The 13,154-nt window shown below is 46.4% G+C and overlaps 1 protein-coding gene across 2 annotated transcripts in view; it reads left to right on the top strand.

Annotated features, from left to right (window-relative positions):
* NAA35 (N-alpha-acetyltransferase 35, NatC auxiliary subunit) overlaps nucleotides 1–12,398 on the top strand; it is a 69,352-nt gene extending 56,954 nt beyond the window's left edge. For both annotated transcript variants that reach the window (XM_082261161.1, XM_082261162.1), the window contains exons 21-23: nucleotides 1,444–1,566; nucleotides 4,500–4,580; nucleotides 12,096–12,398. In XM_082261161.1, the coding sequence (XP_082117287.1) occupies nucleotides 1,444–1,566; nucleotides 4,500–4,580; nucleotides 12,096–12,155 (264 nt within the window). In that variant the 3' untranslated portion in view covers nucleotides 12,156–12,398. The remainder of the gene's footprint in view (nucleotides 1–1,443; nucleotides 1,567–4,499; nucleotides 4,581–12,095) is intronic.
* The last annotated feature ends 756 nt before the right edge of the window (nucleotides 12,399–13,154 follow it).

Below are 13,154 nucleotides of genomic sequence, written 5' to 3'. Positions count from 1 at the left end.
TGTGATTTTGGCCGATTCTTCCACACAAACAGCCTTCAAATCTTGAAGGTTCCATGGGCCTCTTCTATGAACTCTGATCTTTTAGTTCTTTCCATAGATTTTCTATTGGATTCAAGTCAGGTGATTGGCTGGGCCATTCTAGCAGCTTTATTTTCTTTCTTTGAAACCAATTGAGGATTTTCTTTGGCTTTGTGCTTGGGATCATTTTCTTGCTGAAATGTCCATGTCCTCATTTCATCTTCATCATCCTGGTAGATGGCAGCAGTTTTTTTTTTTTTTTTTTTATTAAGAATGTCTTGGTACATTTTTCCATTCATCCTTCCTTCAATGAGAAGTTTGCCAGTACCGTATGCTGAAAAACAGCCCCACGCCAAGATGTTCCCACCTCCAAACTTCACAGTTGGTATAGTGGTTTTGGGGTGATGTGCAGTGCCATTTGACCTCCAAACATGGTGTGTATTATGGCATCCAAAGAGTTCAAATTTGGTCTCATCTGACCAGACTATATTCTCCCAGTATTTCTAAGGCTTTCTGAATGTTGTGCAGCAAACTTTAAACAAGCTTTTTTTTTTTGTTTGGTTTCTTGAAACAATTGTACCTGCCAATTCCAGAACTTTCTGAAGCTCTCTACAAGTGGTCCTTTTGGCTCTTGGACAACTCCTCTGATAATTCTTTTCACTCCTCTGTCAGAAATCTTGCGAGGAGCACCTAGTTGTGGCCAGGTAATGGTGAAATATTCTTTCCACTTCCGGATTATGGCCCCAACAGTGCTCACTGGAACATTCAGAAATTTAGAAATCCTTCTGTAACCAATGCCATCAGTATGTGTTGCAACAATAAGGTTTGCAAAGGTTTTGAGAGCGCTCTTTGCTTTTACCCATTATAAGATCTTTCTTGTGTAATACCTAGGTAATGAGATACATTTTTTATAGGCCATCAGTTGAGACTGAACCAGCTGATATCAATGTTCACTGACAAGGGGCAGGATTGCTTTCTAATTACTGATGGATTTCAGCTGGCGTCCTGGCTTTCCATGCCTTTTTGCACCTCCCTTTCTTCATGTGCAATACTTTTGCCCTGTGTCATCCTGTTTTATTACACATAAGTTCAGAAATTAATTTTATTTGTTTTTGTTTCTTTGTATGGATGGATGGATCTATGTGTTGTTACTGACATGTGGTGAAAATGTCATGTTAATAGCACCTTTGGAAATATATTTACCTAGAAAAATGGTGACATGTTCAATACTTATTTTACCTGCTGCATGTAATAAAGTGCTCTTTACACTGCCTCCGTTTTTTTTCTGTCTTCACTTAACTGTGAAAGGTAGATTCAGCTAAATTTTTCCTCTGGTTTCTTAGCTTTGCGCATAAATTGTTTTATGGAATGTGTTACATCCCTGCTGCAATATGTGGTCTGATCTGTCTTGCTTTCACTTCCAAGGAAATGTCCGATTTAAACAAGTACAGTCCCCCACCCCAGGCTTCAGACTTGTACATGGCAGCAAGCAAACATTTTCAACAAGCAAGGATGATTTTAGAAAATATTCCAAATCAAGACCAAGAGGTGAACTTTTTATTTCTCTTTATTTGCAACATAATGTCTGGGATTATCTTTAAAATACTACTTTTTATTCTAAGGTTTTTGCACTTTTTTAATTTTACTTTTAATTTTACTTTTAATTTTACTTTTGGCATGCTGTAAACTGTGTTTATTACTGGGATCATTTCCCATCTTTTGAATAGTTATCACACTTTAAATTGCAAAATAGTGATTGAAGAGCATGGGGCCAATCTTGTACCACCCTCACATGGTGAAGGCAGACCGTTTACATAATGGCTTTGTTAATTCTTCAATCGTTTCTTGCTAGTTTGATTAGATGTATGCATCCATTGTTTCCAGCTTTAAAGCACAGCTCACAGCTTTTTTACCACCTGTGGATCTGCATTTAAAGGTAAAATGAAAGCCGGCCATAAACTAAGTGATTTTTCTTTCCTGCAACCATGCACAGACCAAACACAGACAGTATTGATGGGGTAATTCTTCCCGTGGAGCCATTGTTTTCTCCCCACCAGGAGAACAGTGATTACTGCTAGCGACTATAAAATCCGACAGGCTGGTTGATTGATATATAATTAACTTGGGTACATTCAGCCTGCCTATACATGGTTCGAATCTCAGCCGGTCCCTGCTGAACTGGCTGAGATTTGAACCATCTGTGGTCACCTTACAGTAAAGGAGTTTGTATTACCTCTGAATGGGGGTATAGAAGGATTTAACTAAGAACAATTAAGCATATTAAAACCTCAAAACAAAATTGTAATATATTGTCGACACTTACTATTTTTTTCGTCTTTTTGTTTATTTTCATCTGATAATACTGCCAATAACACTCTTCTTCAGAGTGACAACTCTCACTAGCTGTACTATATCTATGGAGGAGAATTGTTGTTAACCTAGGCTGCATTCTTTTCAATTACATAGAGGAGTGTTGCTTTGTAGTTCACAAAAGATAGCTGGGAACGTTGATAACTTAACAATAAGATTTCAGTTCATAGGAGTACTTGCAGAGGTAGAGATTTACAAGCACATTAAAAAAGAAACCAAATGCAGCCACTACATCTAAGGATTGGTAAGCTGCAATATATAAACCTCTTTTATCTAACCGCTTTTAACTAACAGGAGTAAACAAGGCCTACTCGTCCCCAGTGGCGTACCTAGAGCATTTGGCACCCGGGGCGGATCCTATATCCTACACCCACAGAAATTTATAATGTTTTCAAGAATATTTATTGCACAAATTTCACAGCCCCCCATCAGTGCCCCTTGCCGTCTGCCACCTCCCCCGTCTCTCTAATCACAGTTCCTCCTTTTGCACTCTCTGCCTCCCCTGCACAGTCCTACCTTCAGCATAAATAGATAGCTAATATTATTAGCAATGTGTTTAAGTTTGAGTAAGAGATTGGAGACTTGCTAAAGGAGATGGTCAGAGACTGCAGTCATAGTACAGGAGATGGTCAGAGACTGCAGACATGATACAGGAGATGGTCAGAGACTACAGACATGATACAGGAGATGATCAGAGACTGCAGACATGATACAGGAGATGCTCAGAGACTGCAGACATGATACAGGAGATGGTCAGAGACTACAGACATGATACAGGAGATGGTCAGAGACTACAGACATGATACAGGAGATGGTCAGAGACTGCTGACATGATACAAGAGATGGTCAGAGACTGCAGACATGATACAGGAGATGCTCAGCCAGAGACTGCAGACATGATACAGTAGATGGTCAGAGACTGCGGACATGATACAAGAAATGGTCAGAGACTGCAGACATGATACAGGAGATGCTCAGCCAGAGACTGCAGACATGATACAGGAGATGCTCAGCCAGAGACTGCAGACATGATACAGGAGATGGTCAGAGACTGCAGACATGATACAGGAGATGGTCAGAGACTGCAGACATGATACAGGAGATGGTCAGAGACTGCAGACATGATACAGGAGATGGTCAGAGACTGCAGACATGATACAGGAGATGGTCAGAGACTGAGGACATGATACAGGAGATGGTCAGAGACTGAGGACATGATACAGGAGATGGTCAGAGACTGAGGACATGATACAGAAGATGCTCAGAGACTGCAGTCCTAGTATAGGAGATGGTCAGAGACTGCAGACATGATACAGGAGATGGTCAGAGACTGCAGACATGATACAGGAGATGGTCAGAGACTGCAGACATGATACAGGAGATGGTCAGAGACTGCAGACATGATACAGGAGATGGTCAGAGACTGCAGACATGATACAGTAGATGGTCAGAGACTGCAGACATGATACAGGAGATGGTCAGAGACTGAGGACATGATAGAAGATAGAAGAGCACTAGGGGGGCCGGAGAGCACAGGTGAAGCAGAGAGCACTGGAGGAGCTGAAGGGCACGGTGGGGGGGGGGGGGGCTGGAGAGAATTAAGAGGGGGCTTGGAAAGCATTGCAGGGCTGGTTGGAAGGCGCAGGGGTGGAGAGCACTGGGGGGGGGGGGACAGGGAGCACTTGGGGGCGGGCAGGGAAAACCAGGGGGGTGGAGAGCACTGGGGGGACAGGGAGCACTTGGGGGGTGGGCAGGGAAAACCAGGGGGGTGGAGAGCACTGGGGGGGAAAGAGAGCACTTGGGGGGCGGGCAGGGAAAACCAGGGGGGTGGAGAGCACTGGGGGGGACAGGTAGCACTTGGGGGCGGGCAGGGAAAACCAGGGGGGTGGAGAGCACTGGGGGGGACAGGTAGCACTTGGGGGGCGGGCAGTGAAAACCAGGGGGGTGGAGAGCACTGGGGGGGGACAGGTAGCCAAATTAGGTTGTACACCCATTATTCTACAAATGTAGCCCTCTAAACATAGGGCTGTTTAGGATTCTTCAAATTTATAGTAACCGAAAACAATGTACACTTCCTTTCTTGAGAAACCTTAACTAGATTGTTTCCTCAGGTCAACGAGATTCTGAAGGTTGCCAAAAACAACATAGTAGTGATGAAATTGCTTGCTGGTGGCCACAAAAAAGATTCAAAGGTAAACTTTGAGAACTTTAGATTATGATTTAATATACCCAGTTTTTCATATCTTTGTGATGCTCCCTAACATATCTGGCAGTTTGTTTTAAACAGAGGTAAGGAAGGGTAAAAGTCTTGGTCAGGTTTTTGTGATGTGTGTCCCTCACATCCTGTCTTGGTGACATGATGACACGTACAGAAAGCAGGGACAAAAATAGGAAGACTAGTTAATTTTTTTATTTTTAACTTGAATAGGGAAGTTAGAAATTGTATTTTCTTTTGTTCATTGAAGGACACAGCTCCTAATCTTCTTAACCATTGGGTTATTATGCCCCCTAAAGGAGTAGGACATTAGGCAGAAAAAGTGTGGCTACACCTATGGGCAGTCCCAGGGGGTATACTCACTCCTGACTAGGCAGAAAAAAACTGAATATCTATAGCTGAGAGAGGATCCTGTCTAGGATCTCTGGTCCTGGCAAATGTTTCTTTTTAGATAGAATTTTTCTCCTGTATTTTTTTCCTGTGATATCTACAATCAACTGCCGGACTGGGCGAGGGGCTGGATAATCTAGATCCAGTGGTCACACCAGTCTGGCCAGCGAGCGCGCACAGACCTTAGCTCCGCGCTAATTTGGCTGCGACATAGCCCCACTGGACAGGGGCTCACGAGGTTGCATACGGCCCGGACTGACAGCCCCACATTTTGATAGAGAGGAGGTTCTGTCTGGAGCGGTGACGTCTGGTTCCTGGCATGGTATAAGTGACGGTCCCCCCCCCCCTCTCCCCCTGGAGGATTTTGGGTTGGATGCGGCCCCTCCATGGGACGGTTGGACCCCTGGGTTCCCCTCCTTCCCGTTAGTCACCCCCCTCATTGTTCTGGTGGTCCCTGTGGGCCATATTGCCCCCCCTCCCCCCTTTTTACTGAAGCTGGGACTGTGGGGTGGCCTGCTCCACCGCCTGGGGTGGGGGCAGGGTGCTGTGCTGGCGAGGGGGTGGAGGTGTACCACCGGCGACCGGGCGATCGGCTGTGGGGGGGGGGGTTGTACCTGGTGGGGGCTTCTGCCAGGGGCCCCCTTTCTGCCTGTCCCATGTTCTGAGGCCTAGGGGTCCCTCCTGGGTCCCTGGGAGCCTTGTGGTGCTGCCATTTTCATGTAGCCTCTATGCTTAATGCATGGCGGCTATGTTTGTGTGGTCCAGCGGCCATTTTTCGGTGGTTTTCTATTAAAAATAGCGGCGTTCATGACAGTGGAGCCCTCTGGGCTGTGGAGTCGGCCATGGGAGCCCCTCCTCACCCCCTCGCCTGGTGCTGGCTCCCGGATATTTTTGTTTCCTGATCGCTGTTTGTGCAGTGCAGATTCTCCTGGTAGTTGTGGTGAGTCTGGTGGGGTCCTCTCTCTCTCTACTGAGGATCGATTGGTGCTCTGTGGCTGGCAACCGGGTGGGCTGCCAGAGCAGTGGGGGGGTTATCCCTTAGCAGTGTTTTACACTTTTTTGTGGGGTCCCCCTGGTAAGTCATGAAGTCTTTGGAGCTCACCACCTGATCCCCTCTCTGAGGATGCGGGGCCTCCGGGTCCCATCTATCCATCGATGCATGGACAGCCATCCTGGAGTCCTTGGTGTCCCGGGTGGAGGTGGCTTTTGGGCGATGGGCTGGCAAAAAGCACCCCCCGCCTTCCCCTGCCTCATCTATCTCATTAGAGCCTAAATCTGATTCGGCCGCCGCAGACGCGGGTCGCCCTGCTGGCTCTGCTACCACGAGCCCTGAATCCTCAGATCGTGAGGAGGGTTCCTCCAATTCTGCAACCGCGTACAAAAAGGCACTGGTGGATGCACTGAGAGGTTCCCTTCCACATTCACAAGCCATCCCCAGCAGAAAAGGTGTACCTTTTTCCCCTCCTATTTTGACAGAATTGTCACTAAATAGTGGGGACGACCAAAGTGTCCCTAAGCGATTTTGCTAGGCAATACCCCTATGAGTAGTCCCTTCTTAAGAAGTGGACTGTTCCAACGGTAGTAAACCCCTCTGTTTTTCAAATTGAACAAGGCAACCATGATTCCGGTTGAAGAGTCCCTGGCCTTTAACGACCCGGCTGACAGTAAGGTGGAGGCTGTGGCCTGCAATATGTACACCCTGGCTGGTTCTGCACTAAGGCCGAAATTCACCATTGCCCTGGTGTCGTAGACTCGGACCAAATGGTCTAGGCTTTTGCTCCGTGACTTGGAGGGGGAGTAGCTCCCCCCTGCCTTTGCTAAACTGGTGGATCAGCTGGTTCAGGGGTTGCAGTTTATCTGTGATGTCTCTTTGGATGCGGCTCCCCTAATGGCTTGGCAGTGGTCCTTCTGCGTGTCTTTTGGCTCAAATGCTAGTCTACAGACCAGACTTCTAAAAAGGCCTTGACTGATCTTCCCTTTCAAGGAGATCGCCTGTTTGGTACTACCCTGGATGACATCATTAAAGGTCTCATGGGGGCAAGAGTACCTTTCTTCCGCAAGCTACTAAGGGCAAGGACCCTTGTCGTAGACGTGGGCCCTCCTCGGCTCATACGTTTTTTTCGTTCCTCAGGATCGACTGACAAGGGATCAAGGCCTCCTCTGGAGGATGTAAGCGAACTTGGTCTGGCAAATCAAGAGCGGGCTTCTCCAGACCCACAGACAAGGCCCCTTTTAACATGAAGATACGCCCTCATCCGTATCTGGGGTTGGGGGATGTTTTCGCTGGTTCTCATGGACTCCCCTGGTACAAGTCAGATGGGTCCACTAGGTAATTTGGTCCGGCTACAAGATCGAGTTTCGTTCTTGCCCTCCGTAAGGTCCTTCCATCCAACATGCGACTGTCCCGGTCCGTGTACAGGCTCTTTTTGGGGCAGTGCAAGACCTTTTACTTTAAAGGTGCATCCAATTCTGAACCTCAAGGCGCTGAACGGCTTTGTGCGGGTGCAGAAGTTCAGAATGGAGTCCGTTCGCATGATGGTGGCTTCCCTGCATCAGGGGGATTTTTCTTGCCTCCATCGACATCAAGGATGCTTACCTTCACATTCCAATAGGTGTCGGTCTCCAGCGCTTCCTCCGCTTTGCCGTGGGAGAGAGGAGCATTCTCAGTTTGTGACGTTACCCTTTGGTCTCGCTTCTGCTCCTTGGGTATTCATGAAAGTGTTGGGCCCGGTGCTAGCATTGTTACGCCAATGGGGGATCGCGGTACTGGACTACTTGGACGACCTCCTTCTGCGAGCGGAGTCTCCTACTGCTCTGGTGGAAAACCTGACAATCGCCATACGAGCTTGAGGGTGTTGGCTGGATTCTGGATTTTCAGAAGTCTGCTCTGGTTCCGTCCACAAAGCTGGACTATCTGGGTCTGGCTCTGGACTCGGCCTTAACCAGAGTGCCCCTTCCTCTGGACAAACTCCAGAAACTGCAGGCTATAATTAGTCTCCTGCCTTCCAGCAGATGGTTATCCCTCCGGACTTGCATGCGGGTGCTGAACCTGATGTCTACCTTCGAGGCGGTTCCCTTTGCATAGTTCCATATGAGGTCTCTACATGGGAGGTTCTGGCCAAATGGGAGAAGAATCCGCAGTCGCTGGACAATCAGATCTGGCTGAGCCAGAGAACGAAAGAGTCCCTGATATGGTGGCTTCATTCTTCGGTGCTTTGTCTGGGCAAATCCTTCCTCTGCTTGTATTGAACAGTGGTCACCCAGATGCCAGCCTGTCAGGCTGGGGAGGCGTCCTCAGAAAAATTTCTACTCTGGTGGTTTGGACACTGGAAGAGTCCATCCAGACAACCGAACAATGTCTTGGTACTCCAAGCGATCAGACTGTGCCTGGAACATTGGAGAGATCATCTTCAGGGATGTCCAGTGCGCATTCAGTCAGACAATGCCACGGCCGTGGCTTATGTCAATCACCAGGGGGGCACAAGAAGTGACCTGGCGGCTCTGTAGGTAGCCGGCATTCTAAGGTGGGCACAAGGGTTTGTTCCAGTCCTCTCCGCCGTACACATTCCCAGGGTGAAAAACTGGCAGGTGTTGGCACAAGGGGAGTGGTCCCTTCATCCGGAGATGTTTAATCACTCGTGTCTCTGGTGGGGCATCCCTGAGGTGGGTGGATCTGTTGGCATCCTGGCTCAAGAGAAAGGTGCAGAGGTTTGTGGCTCAGTCACGGGATCCTCTGACCCCGTGGGACATTATCGTCTGATTTACGCCTTCCCTCCTCAAGCTTCGGCTAAGACTTCTACACAGGATCGAGCCAGAAGGGATTCCGGTGATCTTAGTGGCCCCAGACTGGCCTTGCCGAGCTTGGTACGCCGATCTGGTGCAGCTGGTCGCCGATGCTCCTTGGAAGCTTCCTCTCAGGGAGAATCTGCTGTCCCAAGGACCAATCTTCCATCCTGCTTTACATTTGCTAGCTTTGACGGCTTGGCTGTTGAATGCCAGGTGCTGATGGATAGAGATTTGTCTGAGTCTGTGATTCCAACGCTGTTAAAAGCTAGTAAATCTACTTCTAGGAAGATCTACCATCGTACATGGAAGGTGTACATTGCGTGGTGTGAGTCTCTTGGGGTTCATACTTGCTCTATTTTCAGTGGCCTTGACCTTCCTTCAACGAGGGGTTGAGCAGAAACTGGCCTTGAGTACTATCAAAGGTCAGGTGTCTTCTTTCAACGGCCCTTAGCCACATACTCCTTGGTGCGTACTTTTCTTCAGGGAGGTAGGCACTTGACCCCTCCAGTGCGGTCTCTGATCCTGTCTTGGGACCTCAATTTGTTGCTCTCAGTCCTCCAGAAGCCTCCTTTTGAAAATATTCAGAAGATTCCCCTGCTTACGCTGTCCCAGAAGGTGGCCTTTTTGGTAGTTTCAGCTCTTCTTGCAGGGTGTCGGAATTGGCGGCGTTACCCTGTCGTTCACCTTACTTGGTGGTTCACAGTGATAAGGTGGTTCTTCGCCCCTGTCCATTGTCCCTTCCTCAGGTTGTCTCTGATTTTCATTTGAAAAAAGACATGTTTCCTTCCCCGTGTCCCAGGCCAAAACATCCAAAGGAAATTGCTTTGCATGTCTTGGATGTGTTCCGGGTGATTTTAGGAAATCAGACTCATTATTTGTGTTTACGATGGGCTGTCCGCTTGCTCTGCGACCATTTCCAGATGGATTAGACAGACGTTGATTCGGGCCTGTTTCATCAAGGGTCAGGTTCCTCCTTTTCCTGTCATGGCGCACTCCACTCGGGCGCTCAGTGCCTCCTGGGCCTTCCGTCATCAGGCATCAGTGACGCAGGTTTGCAAGGCGCCCACCTGGTCGCCGGTGCACACTTTTACAAAGTTCCTATAAAGTGGATGTGTTTGGCATCTGCAGATGCTTACTTTGGCCGCAAGGTTTTGCAGGCTGCTGTTTAGAGGACTTGATCCTCTTTGAGGGTGTATTGTTTTTTTTCAGGTGGGCTCCAGTTTTGGTTGAACGTCCCAATGGTTAAGAAGATCTGGAGTTGTGTCAGTCAGTGAACGAAAGAGAAAATGGGATTTTTGACTTACCGTAAAATCAATTTCTCTGATGTTCATTGACGGACATAGCTCCTGATCTTAAAAAAAAAAAAAAAAAAAGTTATACTTACCAGCTCTGTGGAATGATTTTGCACAGACCAGACCCAATCCTCTTCTCGGGTCCCCTGCTGGCGGTCCTGGCTCCTCCAAGTGCCCCCCTAGCAAGCAGTTTGCTTTGAGGGCACTCGTCCATGCTCGCTCCTGTGTCCCTCTCAGTGTGTCCGTAAGACACACAGAACAGGGCTTGGCCCACACCCTCCCTGGCTGTGATTGACAACAGCTCCCGCGGTCTCTTGAGGAGGCAGAGACACAGGGGCAGCTGCCAGTTTTGTGCACATCGCTGGATCGCAATCTGGCAAGTATTAGGGGAAGCTGCATACTGAAGGTTTTTTATATTTATGCAAAGAATGTATGAAGGTAAAAAAAAAACACCTTCTACCTATAGAACCACATTAAAGCAGTCCTTTGAGCTGCAGGCAGTTGCCAGTTTTCTTGAGCCTTTTAGTGTTTAATTGCCGTGTTGCCCATCCTGCATTTAGACCTTCCAAAGATTTAAGATGCCGTGTATGCCTCAATTCATGAGAATGGAAAAAAAAAAAGTTAAGGGAACTGTAGGCACAGTCCCAAACAAAAAGGTACAACTTTCAGTATTGAAAAAAATAGTGCTAATCACTAATCCACCTGCACTAAGGACAACTTGTGCAAAAAAAGAGAGGAATACCTCAATCAAATAATGCCTTATCTAAAAGTGTATAGGTGCTAAAAAATGTGTTATTATTCCATAAAAATGTCAAACTGTTGTTATATAATACATTTTGGGAATGTGTAGGTGAATAATTAAATATAAATACATGAATATGTGAGCAGCACGTCAAAAGGAGCGTGAATCACGCCCAATAAGATATACAATGGGGTGTAGACCACGCTAAAACAATATTGTGAGACAATCAAGAAAGTGCATATAGTGATAAATAAACAAATACGAAATGCACATTGATCCCAATAAATTAAATATAATATAAAGTGCTAGAAATAAATAATGTAATCCCAATAAATAACAGACCCAAGTGTATATATACACTTATGGGAAAACAGAATATTGAGTCTCTATTTTATAGATGAGAATCAGTCCCAATCCATAAATAAACAGTGTCCTTCCTCTGGATTAGATTACCCGTGCTCAATCAGATCAATCTAGCCTCCACCAGGTAAATATCCACCAGGCTTTTGACAACACTGGCTGCTTACCAAAAGGATTTGACCCCTAAGACAGGTGGTCAAATCAAGCCAAATGAATGGAGGGGGATCTTCTTGGACTTTTTCTCCGGGTACCAGAAGATATCGAAGCACAATGGTCAGGCAGGTAAGTATAGTATTGGAGAGATAACAAAAAGGATCCTCATGGTGTAGTATATCAGATTTCAACTTTATTTAAACATAATATTGACTTCCAATTAGGTAGACCACGTTAATCCGGTGTATCCGTCTGAATAGCAGTGGTTCCAAGCAGGGGACGGCGCTTCCGCATTTCACCTGCGCTCCGGATGCCGGAAGTGGCGTATGGCGATCTCACGTTCCGACGCGTTTTGTCAGCACGCAACTGACGAAACTCCGTATACTGCCCAATTAACATTTATAGATATTAGCCATAACATTGCAAATCTTAACTTTTTGAGTTGAGGTCCACTCTCTCTCTTATTCTCTCTACTCCCTCCCACTATGCAGCACTGGCTGCTGAGTGGACAATTGCTAAACCCAAGTGCCATTGATGGGAAATAGGGTGGTAGCGGGGTCATTAGCCCTGTATAAGTTCTACCCAGGCTGATTTTAGGGCTTGCAAATAGCTTTTTCATGTGTCCTCAGGTGCAGGAGAGTACAGGCGCAATTAATTCGTTGCTATGCCTTAAACGGACTAATGACCATTTTGCTTACTTATTAAAGGTATTTTTTTTTTTTTTTTTTGTTTAATAAAATTTGTTTTTTTCCCATATTATTTTATGCAGATTCCACCGGAGTTTGATTTCTCTGCACACAAATACTTTCCTGCGGTAAAACTGGTATAAGGAATTGGCAGAAAGAAGACACTGTAATCCATCGTCCATGGGGTGTGGTTTTGGTCTGTGTGTGATGGTGGCTGCAGGGCCCATTGTAAAGACAAATTTTTCTTTTTTAATGCACTGGTTACTTTTTATGTAAAGCCACAAGATGTGGACCCATTTTGTAAATCAGCTATGTTGGATCTATTTCATGTGTGCAAAGGCCTTTGTTTTTCATTAAATATTTAAAATACACAATGTGGTTTTATTAAGGTTTTGAGTTGCATTTTTTTTTAATAGACTTTTAGGCCTTGTTTACATGGGGCATATGTATTCATGTCCTGTGTGCAGGCCGTGTTTTCACGCAATCCTTTCCCCTGGGTGTGTTGGGGGGCTGTACACCCACATGGATGTCAGATGCAGGTGCTGCATCCCTATTGACAGCTATGGGACTGCCTGCACAGAACACCTATGCATCCCCATGCAGGTATATTGAGCTCTTCACAGGGGGAACGGATGCATACACTTCATAAAATGAGGCCTTAGGTACAGCCACATGGAGGGATCCTCCCTCTGAGAGCCCCCTTAATCGCCCAGTACTGGGAGCAAGAATTCGGCTTTGCTTCACATGACATTGAACATTATGTATGGGAGAAGGAATAACACTTTCCTCCCCCCCCCCCCTTATTGAAATAGAAGATTGGAAGCAAAGATATGTTTTGTTGCTGTAGCCAACAAGTGAAAGTTCCAAGAAGGCCATCAACACTTAGGGCAATGTGTGCTCTCACTTACTGAGGTGCAGTGGGGAAAATTTGATCCCCTGCAGATTTTGTAAATTTGCCAATTTACAAAGAAATGAAGGGTCTATCATTTTTATCATAGGTGTATTTTAAATGATAGAGACAAAATCTCAACCACAAATCCAGAAAAAACACCTGATACAAATGTTATAAACTGAGTTGTAGTTCAGGGAGTAAAAAAACCATTTGATCCTCAAGCAAAGCATGACTTTGTGCTTGCCAACAA

The sequence above is a fragment of the Pelophylax lessonae genome (assembly GCF_965119305.1).
Source record: "Pelophylax lessonae genome assembly, chromosome: 1".
In the NCBI taxonomy this organism is placed as follows: domain Eukaryota; kingdom Metazoa; phylum Chordata; class Amphibia; order Anura; family Ranidae; genus Pelophylax; species Pelophylax lessonae.
Note: the sequence above shows the minus strand (reverse complement) of the source record. Positions and strands in the feature narration are given on the sequence as shown.